This window comes from Vicia villosa, unplaced genomic scaffold (genome assembly GCF_029867415.1).
Source record: "Vicia villosa cultivar HV-30 ecotype Madison, WI unplaced genomic scaffold, Vvil1.0 ctg.001041F_1_1, whole genome shotgun sequence".
In the NCBI taxonomy this organism is placed as follows: domain Eukaryota; kingdom Viridiplantae; phylum Streptophyta; class Magnoliopsida; order Fabales; family Fabaceae; genus Vicia; species Vicia villosa.
In genome coordinates this window covers 294,376-315,395 of record NW_026705454.1, presented here as the reverse complement: position 1 = coordinate 315,395, position 21,020 = coordinate 294,376, and the positions used below count along the sequence as shown (strand labels likewise).

The 21,020-nt window shown below is 33.3% G+C and overlaps 1 protein-coding gene across 1 annotated transcript; it reads right to left on the bottom strand.

Annotated features, from left to right (window-relative positions):
- Positions 1-1,392: 1,392 nt before the first annotated feature.
- LOC131632837 (flavin-containing monooxygenase FMO GS-OX-like 9) lies at positions 1,393-5,311 on the bottom strand. Its single transcript, XM_058903562.1, has 7 exons — positions 4,401-5,311; positions 3,830-3,900; positions 3,559-3,720; positions 3,107-3,189; positions 2,691-2,826; positions 1,881-2,045; positions 1,393-1,775 (listed from the first exon to the last, which is right to left on the bottom strand). Exons 1-7 carry the CDS (start codon positions 4,960-4,962, stop codon positions 1,587-1,589), a joined length of 1,368 nt encoding a protein of 455 aa, XP_058759545.1. The 5' UTR covers positions 4,963-5,311; the 3' UTR covers positions 1,393-1,586.
- Positions 5,312-21,020: the final 15,709 nt, after the last annotated feature.

The window sequence follows — 21,020 nt, the reverse complement described above, 5'->3', positions numbered from 1 at the left end:
TCGACCAATTCTTATAAGTCTTCCTTCAACCATGTAGTCCCATCCCTACAGAACCTCGGGATCCCTCCCATTCTGATGTGAATTAGGCAACCACTCATCGCCTCGGGTGTTACAAGTTACACCGCCATAACCAGACATTAGAGGACGGTGTCCATAATATCATACAACACCAATAGGACTCCATTCCCCTTGGAGGATATGGAATTGTTAGACCATTAACCACTCTCAGACGAGATATGAGGGGCGTATATCCTCGAGGGCTTCAAACCCCCCTCCATGGCCAAGTTTGATGGGTGAAGCGATTCCTATTAGCACTTCGCCTCCATGAACACATGGATTGCAATCATAAGAGCATCTAAATCCCTAAAGTGCAAGCTGCTATTTGGAACCTTCAAATGAATAAAGAGGAAAATCAAAAGAAAAGACTTAAGTACAAAGCATAGTTAGAGAGTTATCCAAAAGGGAAGCTCAAGTGTAAAATGTTCTCGAAAAAACTCTTCGTGTTATGTGAATATTGAACAAACTACCACTTGACCAATGTGAACGGAAGTCTCACTTAGGAGTACCGGTATGATGGAAATTTCATTAGCTCTTATAATTGCCGCTTGAGGTCAAGCAACAGTTTAAGTTAGGGGAAAGTTCATAGTCCCTTTGATGTTGCCTGCGAAATATGATCTAGTCCCTCGATGACGCTGCGATAAAATGATGATAGTCCCTTCGAATTACTAAGGTATCCTTACATGTTGCCTTCTATGACCATTCGATGTCCCTTCATATCCAATGCATAGGACTACCTACCCACTAATGGTATGGATAGTACTACCACTCAGGAAAAGTCATAAGCACAAGAAATACATTACAAATTAGGGGTAAGTAACTCTTAAATACTTGCTCACAACAAATCAAATCTTCAAATGCTTTTCACACCTCGTTTTTCAAAACATCTTTCAAGAGAACACTTTGTATACATTCGTACAAGAATCATTACAAAGTCATAGGTTTCTTCAAACCTCGTTTTTCAAAACATCTTTCAAGATAATACTTTGTATATATCCGTACAAGGATCATTACAAAGTTAAATTCTTTTACAACACATCATCCTCCTCAAAATTAAGGGTGGCAAATAGTCATGCTCTCATCGTTTAAACTCGGTCCATAAAAGTCTGCTAAAAATGTGGTGGAACAAAGTGAAGATAGTAGATGATGCAGAGCTAAAATCTTGACCCGCCGTATAAAAACTGAGACAAAGAGATCTGTGGACATTACATCTCTAAAAGCCTAAAAATGAAAAAAATGTATGACCTCCCCATATTAATGAGGCGGATCCCTTGAATTACAATAATTTAATTTTGTTTTTGTTTCTTTTTGTTTTGCTTTGTAAAAGAAAGATTTGAATACTCCATCATAGAGTTTGATACAAATATTCAACCTTATGTCACCATACACTATTATTTATGTTGGAAAGTCACTACACCATACAATAGATAATTATAATTGAACACATGCATAAACCTTTTACAGATTTATTTAAATAAACTTTTTATTTAAATTTTATTTCTACATATCTTAGATTCGGAGAAAAAAAATCAATCTTCAAGTCCAAATTGAGTGAAGTGAGGACTTTTAAGTGCCTCTTGAAGCAACTCATCATCATCCCACGAATCTCTAAATGTCTCCAAGTTGACAATAGAGTTAACAATGGATGTAATGCACAGCGTTTTTCTCCATTCTTGTAATGGTGGAAGTCCTACATTCTCTCCATATTTGTCACAATACTGCAAAATGATTTCATTTTTTTTATATTAGTTTATATTTTGAAGTGTAAGCCAAATAAGTGATTATATTATTTTGATAAAAAAAAAATATATTTTTTATTTTACCTCAAAGTCTCCAATATCATGAGTAGGAATGCCTGCTACTTCTTTTGAATGGTATAATTCTTTGATGGATTTCATCATTTCATCCCATGATGGTAATGCTTTTTTCCCAGAAAGCAGTTGAGCTACCCACATTGCTTGGGACTCAAAGAAAGGGAATCCTAAGATCTGCAGTGTAAACTACTATTAGTATAATATACATTGATGAGTATTGTGAGATGTGTCGATGCAGACACGACACATGTCAGACACCAGACACATCTTCTTTTATCATAAATATCATATTAACGTCAGATACCAACTTGTTACTCCCTCCGTCTCATAATAAGTGTCTCATTTGCACTTTTTTTTTGTCTCAAATTAATTGTCCATTTACAATTCCAATGCATAAATCATTATTATTTTTCCACTATTATATCCCTATTTATTAACTTTCACGTTATTCAACTACTATTAATAGGGGTATTCTAGTAAATGACATTAACTTTTTTACTAAAACCAACACATCCAATCATTTTCTTAAAAACCGCGCATTGCTCAAATATAACATTTATTATGAGACGGAGGGAGTATGAAACACTGACGTAGACCCCACAGTGATACGTCAACATCGTTAATAATTTAAGAAATTGAATTAGCTAAATATTGTTAGATATGTTGATGTCAGACATCAGACACGCTTTCTATTATCATAAATATCATTTATACTATTGAGTAATATGTGTCGGATGCCAAACATGTCTTGAATATGAAGTGTTAGTGCTCCATAGATTAAAAATACTTTTGAAATTAATGAATTTTAGGGTAGTTTACCTTTTTAGGGATACCTATGAATGAAAGAGATGGAGCAAGAGAAGGTGGAAAAGTGTGCTCAAACAAAGGCCCTACTCTGTCATCATCAACAACCACCATTCCTTTGGTGTCAAGAAAAGGGAAGCTATAGGAGTACCTACAAAACAACCAATTGATGAATTTTGAAACATCTTCGATTATTAGTATGACACTTCTAAATTACTTTAAAAGGAAATATTAAAAAACATAGCTAGACATAGTGCCCACATTGAAATAATTAAGGTAATAAAGTTCATAATTATTCAATCATGGTATCTTTTTCACCTAACTTAGTCAAGTTTAGAAGATTGATTTTGCTCTTTAATTGTAGATTTTGTTTAATAATCAATCATTTCTTTTGACAGCTTAATTTGTCTGGTGATAATGTAGGGACTTACCCTGTACAGTACACAATAGTGTCTGCTTTAAGCCAAGAACCATCCTTGAAAATCACCCTTCCATCCTCTTCAAGTGTTTCAATCTGCACAAAGCATCAATTAATCTTATTTAATCATAAATAATAAAATTATGTAAATTATGTATAGTACCGACATCTTTGAATAAAAATATGTCCGTGTTAGTATTTGTGTCTGAAACTGGTACCTCTGAATAAAGTGCATTAGTGTCAATATCTGTGTCTGAACTGACACCTCTAAAAAAAGGTATGTCTATATCAGTGTTTGTGTTTAAAATCGACACATTTGATAAAAAATATGTTTGTGTCCGTGTCCGTGTCTTTTTCAAGTTATTATTAATATCGACGTGTCAATATTAGTGTTTCTGGTGTCCATATTTTATTGATGAAATTTAATTTTTTTTTTCTTTAATTTGAGATTAGAATTATTTATACCTGTGGATGAAGATGTAAGGAATCATGTTTGGATATGATTTTAGACAACCCTTCAGTTATAGTATTAAGAGATCTTGAACTTATATGGATTTCCTTTGCTACTCCCACTAGCTCTATTGCTATATCTTGTCCACTAAAGGAGTTCCCAACTAACACCACAACCTGTGAAATCCAAATTTAGTTACCTTAAATTAAGATTAAGCATTTGAGTGTCCTTGCTTTATTTATTTGTTAAAAAGTAAACAAAGTTTTCGTATAAAAAATATTATACCTCATTGTGGAATGGTTCTGGAGTCCTGTAAATGTGACTGTGCATTTGTTTTCTTTTCCATGTATCCATTCCTGTGTTTCACAAAAGACAAGAATAAAAAAATATCTTATGCATCCTTGTTAACTCACAGGTTTTGCAATTGCAATCATTGTAGTTTTTGCTATGCATATTGTAGCTGTTACAGTTAAGATTTTTAAATACATATAAAGAAGATTGAGATTCATGTTCCTAAAATTTTAATTTTTGGTGAGAACAACAAAACAGCATGGCCAAAATTATCTGATGCGGTTACTGGTGTGATTTTAATTCGCACTGCAATTGTGACATGATGTTGCAGAAACTACTACATCAGCAATATTGAACAACATGACAAAATTATCTGATGCAGTTATTGGCGTGATTTTAATTCACGCTGCAATTGGGACATGATATTGCAGAAGAAACTACTGCATCAGTAGTATTGCGGCCGGAGATTAATATATATGATTAACTACATAAATTCATAATCAAATTCTTAATCTATTTTATGAAATAAATGGATAACTAGATTGAAGAGATTAGGTAATGTTACCTTTAATGGATGGCAATTTTGGTTGAGAGTAATGACCAGTGGCAACAACAACTGCATCAAAAACTTCTTCCACAGCCTTATCACAATTCTTCTCTTTGCTTCTAACAATCCATTTTGAATCATTTCTACACCCACCATTATCATCCAACATTCCAACATGTTCAACCCTTGTGTTGAACTTTATCATCTCTCTCAACCCAAACCACTCACAAAAATCCTGCAGATACCTAAGCACTTCCACATGGCTAGGAAACCTCCTCATGTCTCTATCTTTCTTGATCAAAAATGGAAAGTCTGTGTATCCCATCACTTCCCTTGGAGATGCTACTCTTAAAGAGCTGTAGACACTGCTATGAAGTTTTAGAAAAGGGTTTCTTCCTAACGGATCCTCTCCTTCGACATTTTGATCGTCGTATAACCATTGTCCTCCAATGTCATGGTTTTGTTCCAAGACTATTACTTTGTGACCTTCTTTTCTTAACTCGCGTGCCGCTACTATGCCTGATGGTCCGGCTCCAATCACACACACGTTCTTCGATTGGTTCGTCTTCTCAGAAACCATTGTTTTAGTTGGACAAATACGTTGGATCGAATCGAGAAGATCTAGCAGAAAAATCCGAGATCAAAGAAATAGAAAGAGGTTGGACAGACACAGAGGATCAACTCAGATCCTTTGTTTCTATACAACCTCTGAAGCACGGAAAGATGAGAATGAGAAGAAAGGTTGGAGAGAGCTATGTTAGAAGGGTGTGAGAGTAACTGGGAAGATAAGGGATATATATAGGTGATAGTTGAGAATGCAAAAGAAAGAGGTTGTTATTGGTATGTGTTGGTGAATGAAAGATATTTTATAGAAGAAAATGTTTTACGTAGGCAAAGAGAAACCATGATTTGTGTAGAAATTGATGGTTTGCTGGCTAGGAGACACACGTGAACATGTAAAATGAATGCTCTTTTTTGAAGTTTGGACCTTAATAGTAACACCTGGTGCTGCCCTGACTCTTTTGTCTTAACGTGGAAAATGGTTTTTCTTCTATCATTTTTATTTTTGGCAAATGAAAATAGAAAGCGTCTTTCCGTAATTAACATGCTTGTGTATTATTTGTCTTTGATATTTTTGGTTTTTAGTATAGAAAGTACTAGATCTTTTACAGAATGTTATGGCTCATGCATAACAATCAGGACCGTCTTTAAGGGTGTGTAAGGCAGACTATTGCACAAGACCTCATAAATTCTTTCCGGTATTAAAATGGAGTTAAATAAAACCTCTAATTAATTTGACATGGTTGAACCATGACTAGCCTCCAAAAAGTTGAGACGGTCCTGATAACAATTTTATGTCTTTTAGAATAATAAAGATAGTTTTTAAGATGGTTCATTTTTCCATCCAAAAAAAAGTAGGAGTACAGTTTGTTGTCTGTTTAGTTGCTAGTCCTGAATAATTTTTATTATTTATATCAATGCAGATTCCGATTCCTATTGAATTCTTTGATAAAAGTTGAAGTTTATAGCCATGATTGGGGTTCATAATTCATCTGTGCTCTTTTGGTTTTGTAGGGACTGGTTTTGGACTGCACTGCATGCATGTGTTTGGTATGTCTGTTATGATGGTTTTCCGTCGACATAATTCAACCCTCAGGAACAGGACAAAAGAACTTCAGTTATTATTATTAATTTACTCTAAGCTCTAACTGCTTATGTTTTACAAGTTAATTATTGGATATTGGCTATAAGTATGTTGCATAGCCTTGAATTGTAAGTTAATCATATTGATTTCTTAAAAGATTCAAAAGTGTTTATAGTAATGACTAAGTTAAGGACTAATAACATTGGGCTATTGTGCACGAGATGGCTATGAGTCTTGTGAGACTTTGGTTATGTCTAATTAAAATTTAGAATTTGAATTGAAAATGGATTCATAATTAGGGGTGTCAAAACGGGTCAGTCCCGCTCCGTTTCCGCCCCATCTAATACCCGCCAAAAAATGAGCGGGGCGGGCAAGTCCGCTAAGTAAAATGGACATAAAAATCATGTCCTTCCCGTCAAGGAGGGGGAAGCCCGTTTTTTTTCTTCTTTTTTTTTGATAGATTAAAAGTTTTTTTTTACCTTTTAATTAAATTTTTCAACAATTTTTTATAAAGTATCTTTTAAATAAATTTGACCTAAAAAAATATTGCATATATTTACCAATAAATATATAAAATAAAATCATCAAAAATTTGAATTACTAGAATTAACTAAAAAATGGCGGACTTAAGGTTAGAGCTTAATAAATAGGTGAGGCGGGCTTTAGCGGGGAGAGCTTAGGCGAACGGCGGGTTTTGGTCGGACGGACTTTGGTGGGCGGCGGACCCAAAATTACAATCCAACCAGCCAATTTTTAGCGGGTGAGCGGGCCGGGCTGGCGGGCCACCGTCTATTTTGCCACCCCTATTCAAAATGCTCTTAACACGTGATTTTTAAAAGATTTTGCTTTAAATTTTTACAAGGATTAATAGGTATTTTGGTCCGCGGTTGTATAAACGAACTATGCAAAATTCTCCTATAGAAAAGCCTAAATCTCCCTAATTTATCAAAATTTTATTATTTTAATCCCTCATAAAACCTAGAATAAATGACGTGACATGAACATGTGTTTTTTTTGTTTTTATTAAGAATGTGGCAAAAAATTGGCCTTGTGGTGACTGTTACATGCACATGTGAGAACTTCACCATAAAACCATTGAGCTCTTTCAAAATTTATTTGTTGTTTTTTTATTTATTTAAAGCAAATTATGGGCCTGTTTGTTTCAGCTTTAAAAAAATGGATTTTTTCATTGTATTTTTGAAAATAGATTTTTCAAAACCGTTTTTCAAAATACTACAAGTTTTTTTATATTTGTTTTTTCTAAAATGAAACACTAATTTTGACATCCTAGAACATAAACATAGATTATTGAAGATCAAAACTTAGTCAAAATCGCAATTTTTTCAAAAAGATGTATTTCAAAAAAGATTTTTATGAAAATCTATTTGAAATAGCTTCAAAATTAAGTGATTTTTTTGAATTTTTGATATCCAATTTTTTCTCCATAAATAGATGAAATACCCAAAAACACATTTTAAGAATAATTATTCAAACAAAATTTTCATTTGAAACTTTTATAAAAAGTTTCTTTGTAAAATTTTTTTTCACAAAATTTTGTAACACTATAAAAATCATTTTTAAAAAAAGACAAAACAAACGGGTCCTATATTAATGAAGAACGAAAGTTCTAGAAACTCGGTTACAAAAAGCTCAACGAGTCGAACAGAAAATTACCCACTAAATTGAACCTAGCTTAAGTAATACAAAGGGTTTTTGCAAAACTCATAAAAGTTACAATTCGGATGAGTAATTTTCCCAACAAAAGACCACCTCCATACGAGCATTTTACAACTCCACACTAGATCACTAGAGTTGCAAGAGGAATTTTTTAATATAATTCCATTTCTGTTTAACTAGAGACTCCAAATAATAGCCAACCAAATGCATCCCTCTTTACTTCTCTTTACTTTCTTGTGATGGCAATACCTACTCCAAGCCCAAAAACTATCCGTGAAAGCCTCCATTTTACTATACTCCATTCCAATCCAAAACGCCATTTCTTTCCAAACCGTCTCGTCTAACCGACACTCCAATAACAAATGTTTTGGACATTCATTATAATCGTTGCAAAAAACACACAAAAGGTTCGAAGAAGAAAGATTGATACCTCTTTTCGAAAGCAAGTCTCTAGTTGGGATCTTGTTCTTGAAACATCTCCAACCAAAAGCCTTGACTTTAAGGGGAATCTCCACCTTCAAAATATCAGCATAAACATGATCATGATGATTAACCGGGTCAAACGGAGTATAAACCTTAGTGATCTCGCAGAAACAAGAAGAAACAGAAAAAGAGCCATCATCCGCCGGAAGCCAAGTGGGCAAATCCGGCCCGACACTATACAAAACCGCTGCTGGCAGCAGCTAGAAAATGTGGGGCAGCACTGCTGCCGCTTCCGCATTGGTCGGAGTAGGCACTCCAAGATCTCCCCAAGTCCATTCATCAAGGACCCATCCACCCATGCCCGAAATTGCAACATCCTGCAAAAGAGAAGAAGAGAAAGAAGCCGGGAATAAATGTTTTAGAATTCCCGCTTGTAACCATGAAGCATGCCAAAAAGGAATAGAATGGTCATTCCCCACTCCGAACTTGATGTTGTTTACGAAAAAATCTTCCGGAAGATGTTTTCCCAAATTCATAATATCCGCCCCCACACGGATCTCCTCACACGAACTTTAGTATTCGAATCACCAATCAAAGCCTTCACTTTTACATCCTCATATCTCGCATTTAAAGTCCGAAACCACAAAGAATTAGTAGCTTTCAAAATCCTCCATCTCCATTTCAAGAGAAGCGCCATATTGAATTCTTCCAAACTCCATATCTCGCCTTTAAAGTCCGAAACCACAAAGAATTTGTTGTTGTTTGTATTTGTGTTGTTTATGTCGAAAACTTTCAAGTTCAAAAAGCATTCAATAAACGATCATTTTAACTAGAGGTGATAAAATGGGTCGTGATCCGTTAGGTCGGTCCGCACATCCGCTAAAAAATAACAGGTTATGTTGGGATTTTAGACCCGTCGTCCGCCAAAATTTGCCTCGTCAAAAACTACTGCTCTCAAAAGTCTACCCCTCCTATCCATTCAGTTTGTCTCACCTTAAGTCCACCCTTTTTTAGTTAATTATAATAATTCTAATTCTTTATGATTTTATTTTTAAGCAAAATTTGTTAAAAATATACTTTATAAAAAATTGTTTTAAAAAAAATTAAAAATTTTAATTAAAATGTAAATAAAGTCTATTAATCAATTTAAAAAAAAAGAAAAATAGATAAATAGGCGGGAAGATCCGCCGCTCACCAACCGACCTCCTTAGCGCGATGGGTTAGATTTTTATTCTCATTTTCATTTGGCGGGCTTGTTCATCCCACTTCTTTTTTGACGGACATACGATAGGGCAGGCGACTAGTTTGACCACCTCTAATTTTAACAACATAGCTATGTCAAACAAAACTAATGACAACTTCTACATGTTCTTCCTTAAGGGTAGTGAAGATTTATAATCTGTCAACATTGGCTTCCACGTTCCAACACAGTAGTCCTTTCCTAATCAATTATTTCCACTATCTCCATTTCTATGCTGTGTGTTCATAAAAGTTTAATAAGAAGGAATGCATTCTTGATCATGAAGAAAGCATAAAGAAAATAATATGCAAGTTTAATCCTAGAAAATATTTTCTCAACCTCAAAATGGCTATGATGCATTTATCAAATTATGACCTTGTTTTGTCTACTCAAAATCAAAGTATTGTGTGTTCTCTATAAATTCCATGAACTCCATAGATGGCTTCTTGATAACTTTTCTCTCTTTTGCTCTTTGAAATTTAGCAAGAACTAGTTCAACCTAAAATGATAAAGAAAATTATACAAGATTATATAAATAATAAAAATATAAAAAAGAAGATCCATAGTGTGGAAATGTTCATTCTATTGTAAAGAGTTATCTAGTAAGATTTGCAAAAGTGTTTAACTTCATCTCGTCGAAGTAAGATTGAAAATCTAATCCAAAAGCTCACGTCCGGTGGTCTTGAAGACTAAAGATCAATTGCTGGTGTGATCCGCCTTCTTATGAAAGACGGTGCATATAATCGTGTAACAATGGTTGAAGTTGGTGCAATACCTCTCCTCGTTGGCATCCTTTATGTTCCAAGTGTGATACCACATTACACATGCAGTGATGTAGACATTTTGTTTTCAAGTTTTTGACATAAACACAACACAAATACAAACAATAGTGGATAAATTTACAAAAGAGCTCAATTGGTTTGATGGTTTTTTTATAGGCAATGAAATATCAATACACAAAATGAGTACAAGGGGTACTCACCCAATATTACAACGATCACATGTTTAGAAAATCTATCGGCCAATGACACCATAACTTATAATTACAATTAGCATTTTCCGGTATTCCCAAAACATTCCATAACCACGATAGCAATTTAGCCCTATGCACTACCTCCCCTACTTGAAAACCCGTTTCATTGAATTGAATATCGTTCCTCATACTCCATATTGCCCACCCTATAGAAAGCCAAATTAATAGTCTCTTTCTCGCACAAACCACTCCACCCAGCACCTCACAAAAAGCTAGAAGATGATCCACCACCCCTACTAAGTTTTCCAAAACCATTCCCATTCAGCATGCTATCTCTTGCCAAACCAATTTTGCGAATGAACATTGCACCAAAAAATGATCTATATACTCTACATATAACTGAAAGAATACACACACCTTGTCGCAATTGTTGACAATAATCCTTTGTCACTATTCGATTCTTGATGCACCTTCAGCCGAAAAACCTGAATTTTTGAAGGGACCCTTGTCTTCCATAAAACTACCACAGAATTCAACTCTTCCTCACCTTGTTGCTGAGAATTCCTCCTGCAACTAAACCCCACATAGCCCGAGCTGAACGAATACAATCCATTCTCTCCTTTGAACCATTTGTAATTATCAGCTACACCCATCTCCGGACTGATTCCACTTAGAATCATCTCTAATTCTTGAAGTTGTTTCGCTATAGTTGTTGTTAAGCGCATTTGATTTGAGCCCAGGTTCCAAACCAGCAAACAACCTACAAAGCTTCCCATCTGTTGAACCGTTACCTCTTGATTATTTGACATACTAAATGCTTCTAGAAATATCAACTCGAATGGAATTCCACCACACCAACTATTATGCCAGAACCTTAATGATTGCCCCGAACCTAAACGACACGCCACACCTTGAAATCGACCTTAAACAACATACATTCCTTCCTCTCCTTTGTAGCAAAATCCACAACTTCATTTGCAATGATAGCACTGTCCATCAGCTACCTTCCGAGAACAAAAGCTGTTTGAGTAGTAGACACAATCTTGCCAATAACCCTTTTGAGTCTAGCAGATAGCAATTTTGAAATAACCTTGTAAAGACAACCGACTAAGCAAATAGGGCGGTAGTCTTCTAAGCCAAGAGGAATGTTCTTCTTAGAAATTAGAGTCAGAAAAGAAGATGTGATCGCTTTGGATAAAACCGCGTATTCGTGGAAATCGTTGATAAAACGGATAAAATCTTCTTTTAAAAAAGCCCAACACTTTTTTATGAAGAAAAAATTATACCCGTCCGGTCCCGGACTCTTGAAACTATCGCAACCCCACACTACTTCTTTGATTTCAGATTCAGAAAATGGAAGCTCCAAGGAATTCGATTCCTCCTGAGATAGAGATTTGAAGTTGATATCTTCCAGAACAGGGCGACTATCTTCTTCTTCCTTGAACGATTCTAAAAAAAATCACCTAACCTCTTCCTTAACTTCCCCACTGAACAATTCAGATAAATTTAATTCTTATTTATTGAGACTGGCCTTTATTAATTAATATGAAAAGAACATTTTAATAACATTAATAATTATTCAACTGCTCTAATAATAAAAAATATTTATAAGGAAATATCATTTGAGACATTCTCTTACCAACTTTTAATTTTAACCATTCAATTATCTTTCTTTTCTATCCACTCACTTTCACCCATTTGTCTTCAACCATACTTCTTCCTCTCTTTCTATCGGTATTAAGAAAAAAAAAGGAGAATAGAAGTAAAAAGGGAAATAAAAAGAAGAGAAGGAAAGCTTGAAGAATAAGTGGAATCAACCATCAAACCAAATCCTTCCAATCATCAATCATCTCTTAAAGATGGGTTCTAGTTAGTTTCAAACCAAATTCTTACCGACATGTGTTTTTTTTTTTGACTAAAAAGATATTCATTCATTCAAATTGAAAAATACATCTATCATTACAAATTCAAGATCGCTAAAAACTGAAAAAGGTGAATCTGCAAACAATCTTGCAGCACCTAGAATAAAATAAAAGTCACCAGAATATTCATACTTCTGGATCTGCAACATTGACGCCCAAGTCTTCCTTAGATCTGCAATAATTTGAAGTAAATGTGTCAATCTGAACCAACAAACACCGTACTAAGACGGAAAAACCAATAAACACCGTACTAAGACGGAAAAACCAACAAACACCGCACAAGACGATGAAAACTTAAAAACACACAAAAGAAGAAGCAAATTTATATGGATAACCACTTATTTAAATAAAAAAAAGAAAAACGGTTTTGAGGGGTGATTTCTAGCCAAAAATGGCCAAAAACCACCCCTACGATGGAAGAATGAAAAGAGAGAAAAGTTTAGAGGAGGGGAAGAAGATTTGTGTTAATACTTAAATGATTGTAATTACCGACATGTGTTTTGATATGTTTAGAAATGGTAAGGTGGTTAAGGATGGAAAAATGTGTTTAGAAAAAGAACTTTTTGAGAAAAGCTGCAGTAATAAAGAATAATAATTATGCAATAAAGAATAATATTTAAAATAAGGTGGTTAGAAAATGAAAAATATTTAATAGAACATTATTTTAAATATATATATATATATATAGGGGACGACTCAAGTGAGAACACTTGGTTATTATGAGAAATGAGAACAATAAATCACGACCATTAAATTTTGATTTTGTTGATTTTAATGGATTGGATTGGTTTTTCTTTATAATAAATATTAAGGATCATAGAAAGAGAAATCAATCCAGTCCATTAAAATCAACAAAATCAAAATTTAATGGTCGTAATTTATTTTCTCATTTCTCATAATAACCAAGTGTTCTCACTTGAGTCGTCCCCATATATATATATATATATATATATATATATATATATATATATATATATATATATATATATATATATATATATATATATATATATATATATGGCCGGCTCGGTAGCTATATGTATAAAACTTGGTTTACAACATATATTAATATAGAAATTTATCTCTTTAATGTTTACCAACGTGGATGTGGGATAAGTATAGCTATATACTATTACAACTAGTTACTACTAGTACATGATTTGGGTAGAAAAAAAATGAATCTTTATATATTACACTCAACTTTTATCATCATGCGTGTAGAATAAAAAATTTGATTTCATTTTGATTGACATATGATAAGTTAAAAACTGCATAATAACAGCAAGTATTAGTTTATTTGAATTATAGTGAATTTTTTTAATCTGAATCTTAATTTTATTATTATTATTATTATTATTATTATTATTATTATTATTATTATTATTATTATTATTATTATTATTATTATTATTACTAATTAATTACTAATACATATAATAGAAAGCTACCTAACACTATTAAACTATAAGTGCATAAAATGAATGTAAAATATAAAATGAACAACTATATTATATTTCATTTATTTCTCGATTTTTTATAATTATAATAATTAAAATTTCACTATTTTTATATTTTATCAAACATCAAGTATATTAATTAAAATTTAAAAAATGAAAAATTTGATATTAAAAGAAATTGGATTAATACCACTTACCTTTTGTAATATAGGTGATTTTTGATTTATCCATGCAATATTTTTTCCGATTTACCCCTTTAATATATTTTTTTGAATTCTCTTCCTAAGCATACAAATTAAACACTTAATCTGGAGGTATAAAAAAATTACAAGAGATAAAATGAATTTCGCCTATATTATAGAGACTATTGTATATTTAATCCAAAAAAATATTTTTATTCGTTCAATTTTAAATATCGTACGGGGCCTTAGGATTGTTTGGGCCGGCCATATATATATATATATATATATATATATATATATATATATATATATATATATATATATATATATATATATATATATATATATATATATATATATATATATATATATATATATATATATATATATATATATATATATATATATATTACGTCCAAATAGAATAAGAAATAGTGTAAATTTTAACACTTTTTGCTAAGGTTTGGTAAACAAAATTTGTTCATTTTTTATTTTATAAAATTATAAATGATAATAAAAAAAATTAAAACTTTATCATTTAAGTATAAAAGTTTATAGTGAGTGACATAATAGTTTTGAAATAGGAAAAAAATATTAAAAATTTTATTTAATAAAAATAATTAGTTTAATTTTATTATTTTACTTAAGAATAAAAATTTTTAGTGAGTGATGGAGTCGTTATGGAATAAAATATAAAAATATTTAAAAATTGATGCTTTTAAAGAATAACAAGTTAAGGAAATATCTCAATTTAGTTACAACAAATATTTTAATTACTTAAAAATCAAAATATCGTTACTATTTTTAAAAAGGGGACAATTTCTCTACCCATCATAAAAAGTTGGGTAGTGTACCTTCCACCAATCACATTGCATCATTTAGTTTTATCTTATTTAATTAATTATTAAATAGTATACTTTTTGGTTGTTTCCAAGACACTTTACATAAAATGTAACTTTATCCAACTTTTTGAGTTGGGTAGATAATAATTCATCTTATAAAAAATACCACTTTTTGATAGCAATTTACTGACTCTTCAATTTTTAAAAACTCAAAAGTTTTTCGTGCTTATAATATCAAAACTTAACATGTTAAATTATTGAATTCTAATATTCAAAATTAAATATTATTTTAACTATTTGCTTATAAATATTAAATACAAATAGAATATAAAAGAGCATAAAATTTTTAACACATTTTTTAGCTAACTTTTTATAAGAAAAAAATGGTCATTTTTAATTTATAGAATTATAAAATTTAATCATTTTTTTTGAAAAATCCTTTATTATATTAAAGTATATAAGTTTTTAAAATTGATTATTTTTTTATACTAAAGTTTGAGCTTTTAAATAAAAACGATAAATAATGATAATTAAATTAAAGAAAATGGAATTTAAAAAGGTGAGAAGTAGAGTGATATGTAAAATATTTGGATACACTTTTTTAAATCTAGGATTTTATAATATTACACTTTATCTATTTTTATTATATATATATATATATATAATAATAAAAGTTAAGGGAAATAATTTTTTGAATATTATATATTTTTACTTAGGCATAAAATTTTAACATTTAGAGGATTAGATAAAATTTAGGTTTTAATAGTTGTGAGCTCATATTTTTTTAATTATTTATCAATTTTAACTGATTGATTCTAAGTATATGGTTGATTAAAAATATTTAATCCAAATTAGTTCTTCATTTTAATGTAATCAAATTCAATTAATTATTTTAATATTTGTGTTTTTTAGTATTGATTTATTGATAAGAAAGAATAACATATGAGATTTAAGAATTTAAATAAAAATAAAAATATATTGTAAGGAGAGGATTTGTGTAGAATTGACACATCAGCAAAAATATAGTTTGTTTTTATTTAGTAAGAAAATATATAGTTTGCTTTAGAGTTATATAAAATAATATAGATGGAGCATCAACTGCAAATTAATTGGTAGACAATACAGAAATGAGGAAGAATGAGTTATGTTATTAGAATTCAATTTTTGGTGGGAACAATAATTGGTCAGTATTATGATTTCTCGGCACGAGTTTTGAATTGCTAGGATCATATTCTTCTAAGAACCAGAGTGCGAAAAGACAAAAATTGTAAATTGACGATTGTCTTTGTTAGAATTATATAATAGGATTTTAGTGTTTCAAGGACCTACAACCTTCTGCTTTAGAAAACTGTAAGAAAGAAAAAAATGTCAAGAGATCCTTTTTATGTACAATCTGATATTATTATTCCCTTTAGTCGCGCTTTGGTCAGGTTTCTTCTCAGAGAAATTTTTTCCTTAGTTCCAAGGTGTTAGAGCCTTCTTGGGGATAACTACTCTAAAAGAGTAACATCATAGTTATGATGTAACAGGGGTGACACCAACTTCATTTGATACTCATATTTGACGATCCTTAAGCCTTCAGCCGATATGGCTTCTATAGTACTTCATTTTAGTTAGACCAAAGTTGTTTGGGCTTTGGCCCGGACCAAACTATTATCTCAAATACAATAATATAAAACAATTAGTGAAATATATCTCCGCCTACATAGAGAGAAAGGCTAGATATCATCTAGTTTGTGTAACACCCTTCTAAAAACCCCCGAGAAAAATATAATAAAGATCAGAGTAATAAAACAGCAAGGATGCTACAATTATTCGAATAAATAAAATTACCAAGTCGATTGTCATGCTTTATTAGAATTTAACCAATATCAAACATGTGTTTAGCACAGCGGAGCTTAATTTAACAACATTAGGAAACATATCCAAACAAATAATCAATACATAATCCATAACCAAAATGGCAACAATGTATATCAAGTAACGCTAAGACTATCGATCCCAGTGTTACAATCAGAGCATGACTCGACACGAACTACGGGCTAGCCTACAAGCTATCTTCACCCAATCAAGATGCCGCTACATCCTTAATCTGAAATCATCAAAGTAAGGGTGAGTTTCATTCGAATTAATAACCATTATACAATCATAAGCAATAAAATCTCATAGCAATTATCATCCACTCAAACATACATATAATCGGAATTTATTACAACAAGCAAGCATCAGTACATAAGCTTCTTCTAACACACCACACAATCATTCAGTTATATCAGAATATAATGCAATGAATGGACTGACACTAATGCATGTGGTACCATACATGGGATACACCCATCCAACTGATCTTTTTCATCACCGAGATACAGTTTAACCAGCACAAATTCCACACAATGGGAATTATGCCCACCATTTTGTTCCATTTCATCACCGGGATCCATCACCAAAAATGTATGCGAATGAATGCAACATATACATGCTTACAACATCACCAATCCGATGTATCACATCGTCTCATTATCATCACCAATCCATCACCAATAAGCATGCATTAGTTTTAGCATTCATACAATATATCACACGCATACATGTAAAACATCACCCAATAATTAATATAAACAGGGTATAAATCTCGGACTTTACATCCCTACCACCTATTCATCGTATAGGCCATTAACTCAGCTTCGCAATGCTCCAAACGGCACATAAATCAGATACTCGGATCAAAAGTTATGGGATTTTAGAGATAAAACATTTTTTAGAAAATAAGCAGCAGAACTCGGTTCGTCCCTACGTGGGAACCGGTTCCTGGCTGCTTCCCAAAACACGCCTCTGATTTTTACTATGGGGAACCGGGTTGTCCCTACCTGGGAACCGGTTCCCAGCAACCCAGAATCCACACGCCTCTGTTTTTATAAGGGGGAACCGGTTTGTCCCACATGGGAACCGGTTCCTACGTACCTGCACAGCCAAATTCACCATTTTGACAGCATTTATCCTATCCCATTTCCCCAATTTCAGGTACATACGAACATAGCACACAAATACCATCAATTTTCACATCATCACATATTTCAGACAAGTTTTATACAAGTATTAACAGCATATATCATGAGTAATAACAAAATCATGTTAATTCATATGAGTTCATCAAAACCTAACAAAATTCCCAAACCCGACACATACGATTGAATTAACGACAATTCTAATCAATCCTACTACCTACAATCGCATAAGGATCACTAACCTAAAGAATCCCCCCTTACCTCAGAGTCGAATCTTCGAAGGTCTCCTTCTCCTTGGCTCTTCTCTCTTTCATGTGTTCTTCCTTTCTCAGAGTCTATCTCCTCTGCTTCTGCCTTCTCTTTTCCCAATTTTCCTTTATTTTATGAAAAAATAAAATATTCTCAATAGGCTTGCTTAGTTAACACCCCCCATTCTGCTAACTAACACACAAAGTCCAAAGCCATATTTCATCATTTCTTCCAAATAATTCCCACAATTTATTAATTCTAATAATTTAATTAATAAAAATAATTAAATTAATAAACAAGAATTAACGGGGTGTTACAACTCTCCCCCACTAAAAGAGTTTTCGTCCTCAAAAACATACCTCAAACGAAGAGTCCGGGATAAGAGTCTTTCATCTGACTTTCCAGCTCCCACGTAACATTTCCACCTGCAGCTCTTCCCCAAGCCACTCGCACTAAAGTTATTTCGTTACCACGTAGTTGCTTTATCTTCCGATCTTCAATCCTCATAGGCAACGCCTCAACTGTCATATTATCTCTCACTTGCACATCATCTACTTGGGTTACATGAGACGGATCTGCGATATATTTCCTCAATTGAGATACATGGAATACGTCATGTAGGTTTGCAAGTGTTGTTGGCAAAGCAATACGATAAGCCACCTCTCCTACTCTTTTCGTAATCTGAAACGGACCAATAAAACGCGGCGTCAACTTCTTTGACTTTAATGCTCGACCAAAACCCGTCGTAGGTGTTACTCTCAGAAACACATGATCTCCCTCTCGAAATTCAAGTGTTCTCCGCCTCTTATCATGATAGCTCTTCTGACGACTTTGCGAAGCCTTCATCTTCTCCTGAATCATCTTAATCTTTTTCGTCGTCTCTTGAACAATTTCTGGTCCAATCACTGCATTTTCACCAGATTCATACCAACACAGTGGTGTCCTACATCTCCTACCATACAAAGCTTCAAATGGAGCCATACCAATACTCGAATGGTAGCTATTGTTGTAAGTAAATTCAATCAACGACAAATAACTATCCCATGCACCACCTTTTTCCAATACACAAGCACGTAATAGATATTCCAATGATTGAATCGTCCTTTCAGTCTGACCATCAGTCTGCGGATGATAAGCAGAACTCAACCTTAATTTAGTACCTAAGGCCTTCTGTAACCCTTCCCAAAATCTGGATGTAAATCTTGGATCTCTATCTGATACGATACTCGAAGGAATACCATGCAAACTTACTATTTTCTCAATGTACAACTGTGCCAACCTTTCCATAGAATAATCCATTCTCATCGGTATGAAGTGAGCAGACTTCGTCAGTCTATCCACAATAACCCAAATGGCTTCATAGTTCTTAGCTGTTCTTGGCAATCCCGATACAAAGTCCATGGATATGCTATCCCACTTCCATTCAGGAATAAATAAAGGCTGCATAGTCCCATATGGCTTCTGATGTTCGATCTTTGACTTCTGACAAGTCAAACAAGAATAAACAAATTCAGCTATTTCCTTTTTCATCCCAGGCCACCAGAATAACCTCTTCAAATCATGGTACATCTTAGTAGCACCAGGGTGAATACTCAATCCACTACGATGTCCTTCTTCCAAGATACTCTTCTTCAGTTCAGTAACGTCAGGAACACAAACACGGTCGCCTAATCTCATTATGCCATTCTCATCAATTCTGAATTCACCTCCTTTTCCTTGGTTAATCAAAGTCAATTTGTCAACTATTTCCACATCCTCTTTTTGCCTTTCTCTGATCTCATCAAGAATTCCACTTGTCAGCTTTAGCACACCTAGTTTGATGCTATTCGAAGTGCCTTCACATACCAAACTTAAATCCCGAAATTGCTCAATCAAATCTAGTTCTCGGACCATCAACATAGACATATGCAAGGACTTCCTGCTCAAAGCGCCAGCAACGACATTCACCTTACCCGGATGATAATTCAGCTCAAAATCATAATCTTTAAGGAACTCTAACCACCTCCTCTGTCTCATATTAAGCTCCTTCTGGTCGAATAGGTACTTCAGGCTCTTATGGTCACTAAACACCTCGAACCATGAACCATAAAGGTAATGTCTCCATAATTTCAACACAAACACCACTGCTGCCAACTCTAAGTCATGAGTCGGGTAATTCTTCTCATGCACTTTAAGTTGTCTCGACGCATAAGCGACTACCTGTTGGTTCTGCATTAGTACACCTCCAAGTCCCATCAATGAAGCGTCACAATACACAACAAAAGATTCTGCCGGATTCGGCAAAATTAAAATAGGAGCACTAGTCAGCCTCTTCTTTAATTCTTGGAATCCTTCTTCGCATTTCGAGTCCCAAACGAACGCTTGACCTTTCCTAGTCAACTTCGTCAATGGTAGAGCTAACTTTGAAAATCCTTCTATGAACTTCCGATAGTAACCTGCAAGACCCAGAAAGCTACGAATTTCAGTAACGGACTTTGGAGCTTCCCAGTGAGACACAGCTTCTACCTTTGCTGGATCTACTGCAATACCGTTCTTGGAAATTACATGGCCAAGAAAACTCACTTCATTTAACCAGAAATCACATTTCGACAGTTTGGCATAAAGCTTCTTCTCTTTCAACACTCCCAGTACAATTCTGAGATGCTCTGCATGTTCTTCTTCACTTTTGGAATATATCAGAATGTCGTCAACGAATACCACAATGAATTTGTCAAGATAAGGATGAAAAATCCTATTCATGTATTCCATGAAAACACCAGGTGCGTTAGTAACTCCAAACGGCATCACGGTGTATTCATAATGACCATACCTCGTTCTGAACGCAGTCTTCTGAATATCGTCCGTCTTCACGCGAATCTGATGATACCCAGACCTCAAATCAATTTTACTGAATATACTAGCTCCGACCAACTGATCCATCAAATCATCAATCCTCGGCAATGGATACTGATTCTTGATAGTAACTTTATTCAGTTGTCTGTAGTCTACACACAACCTCATAGATCCTTCCTTCTTCTTTACCA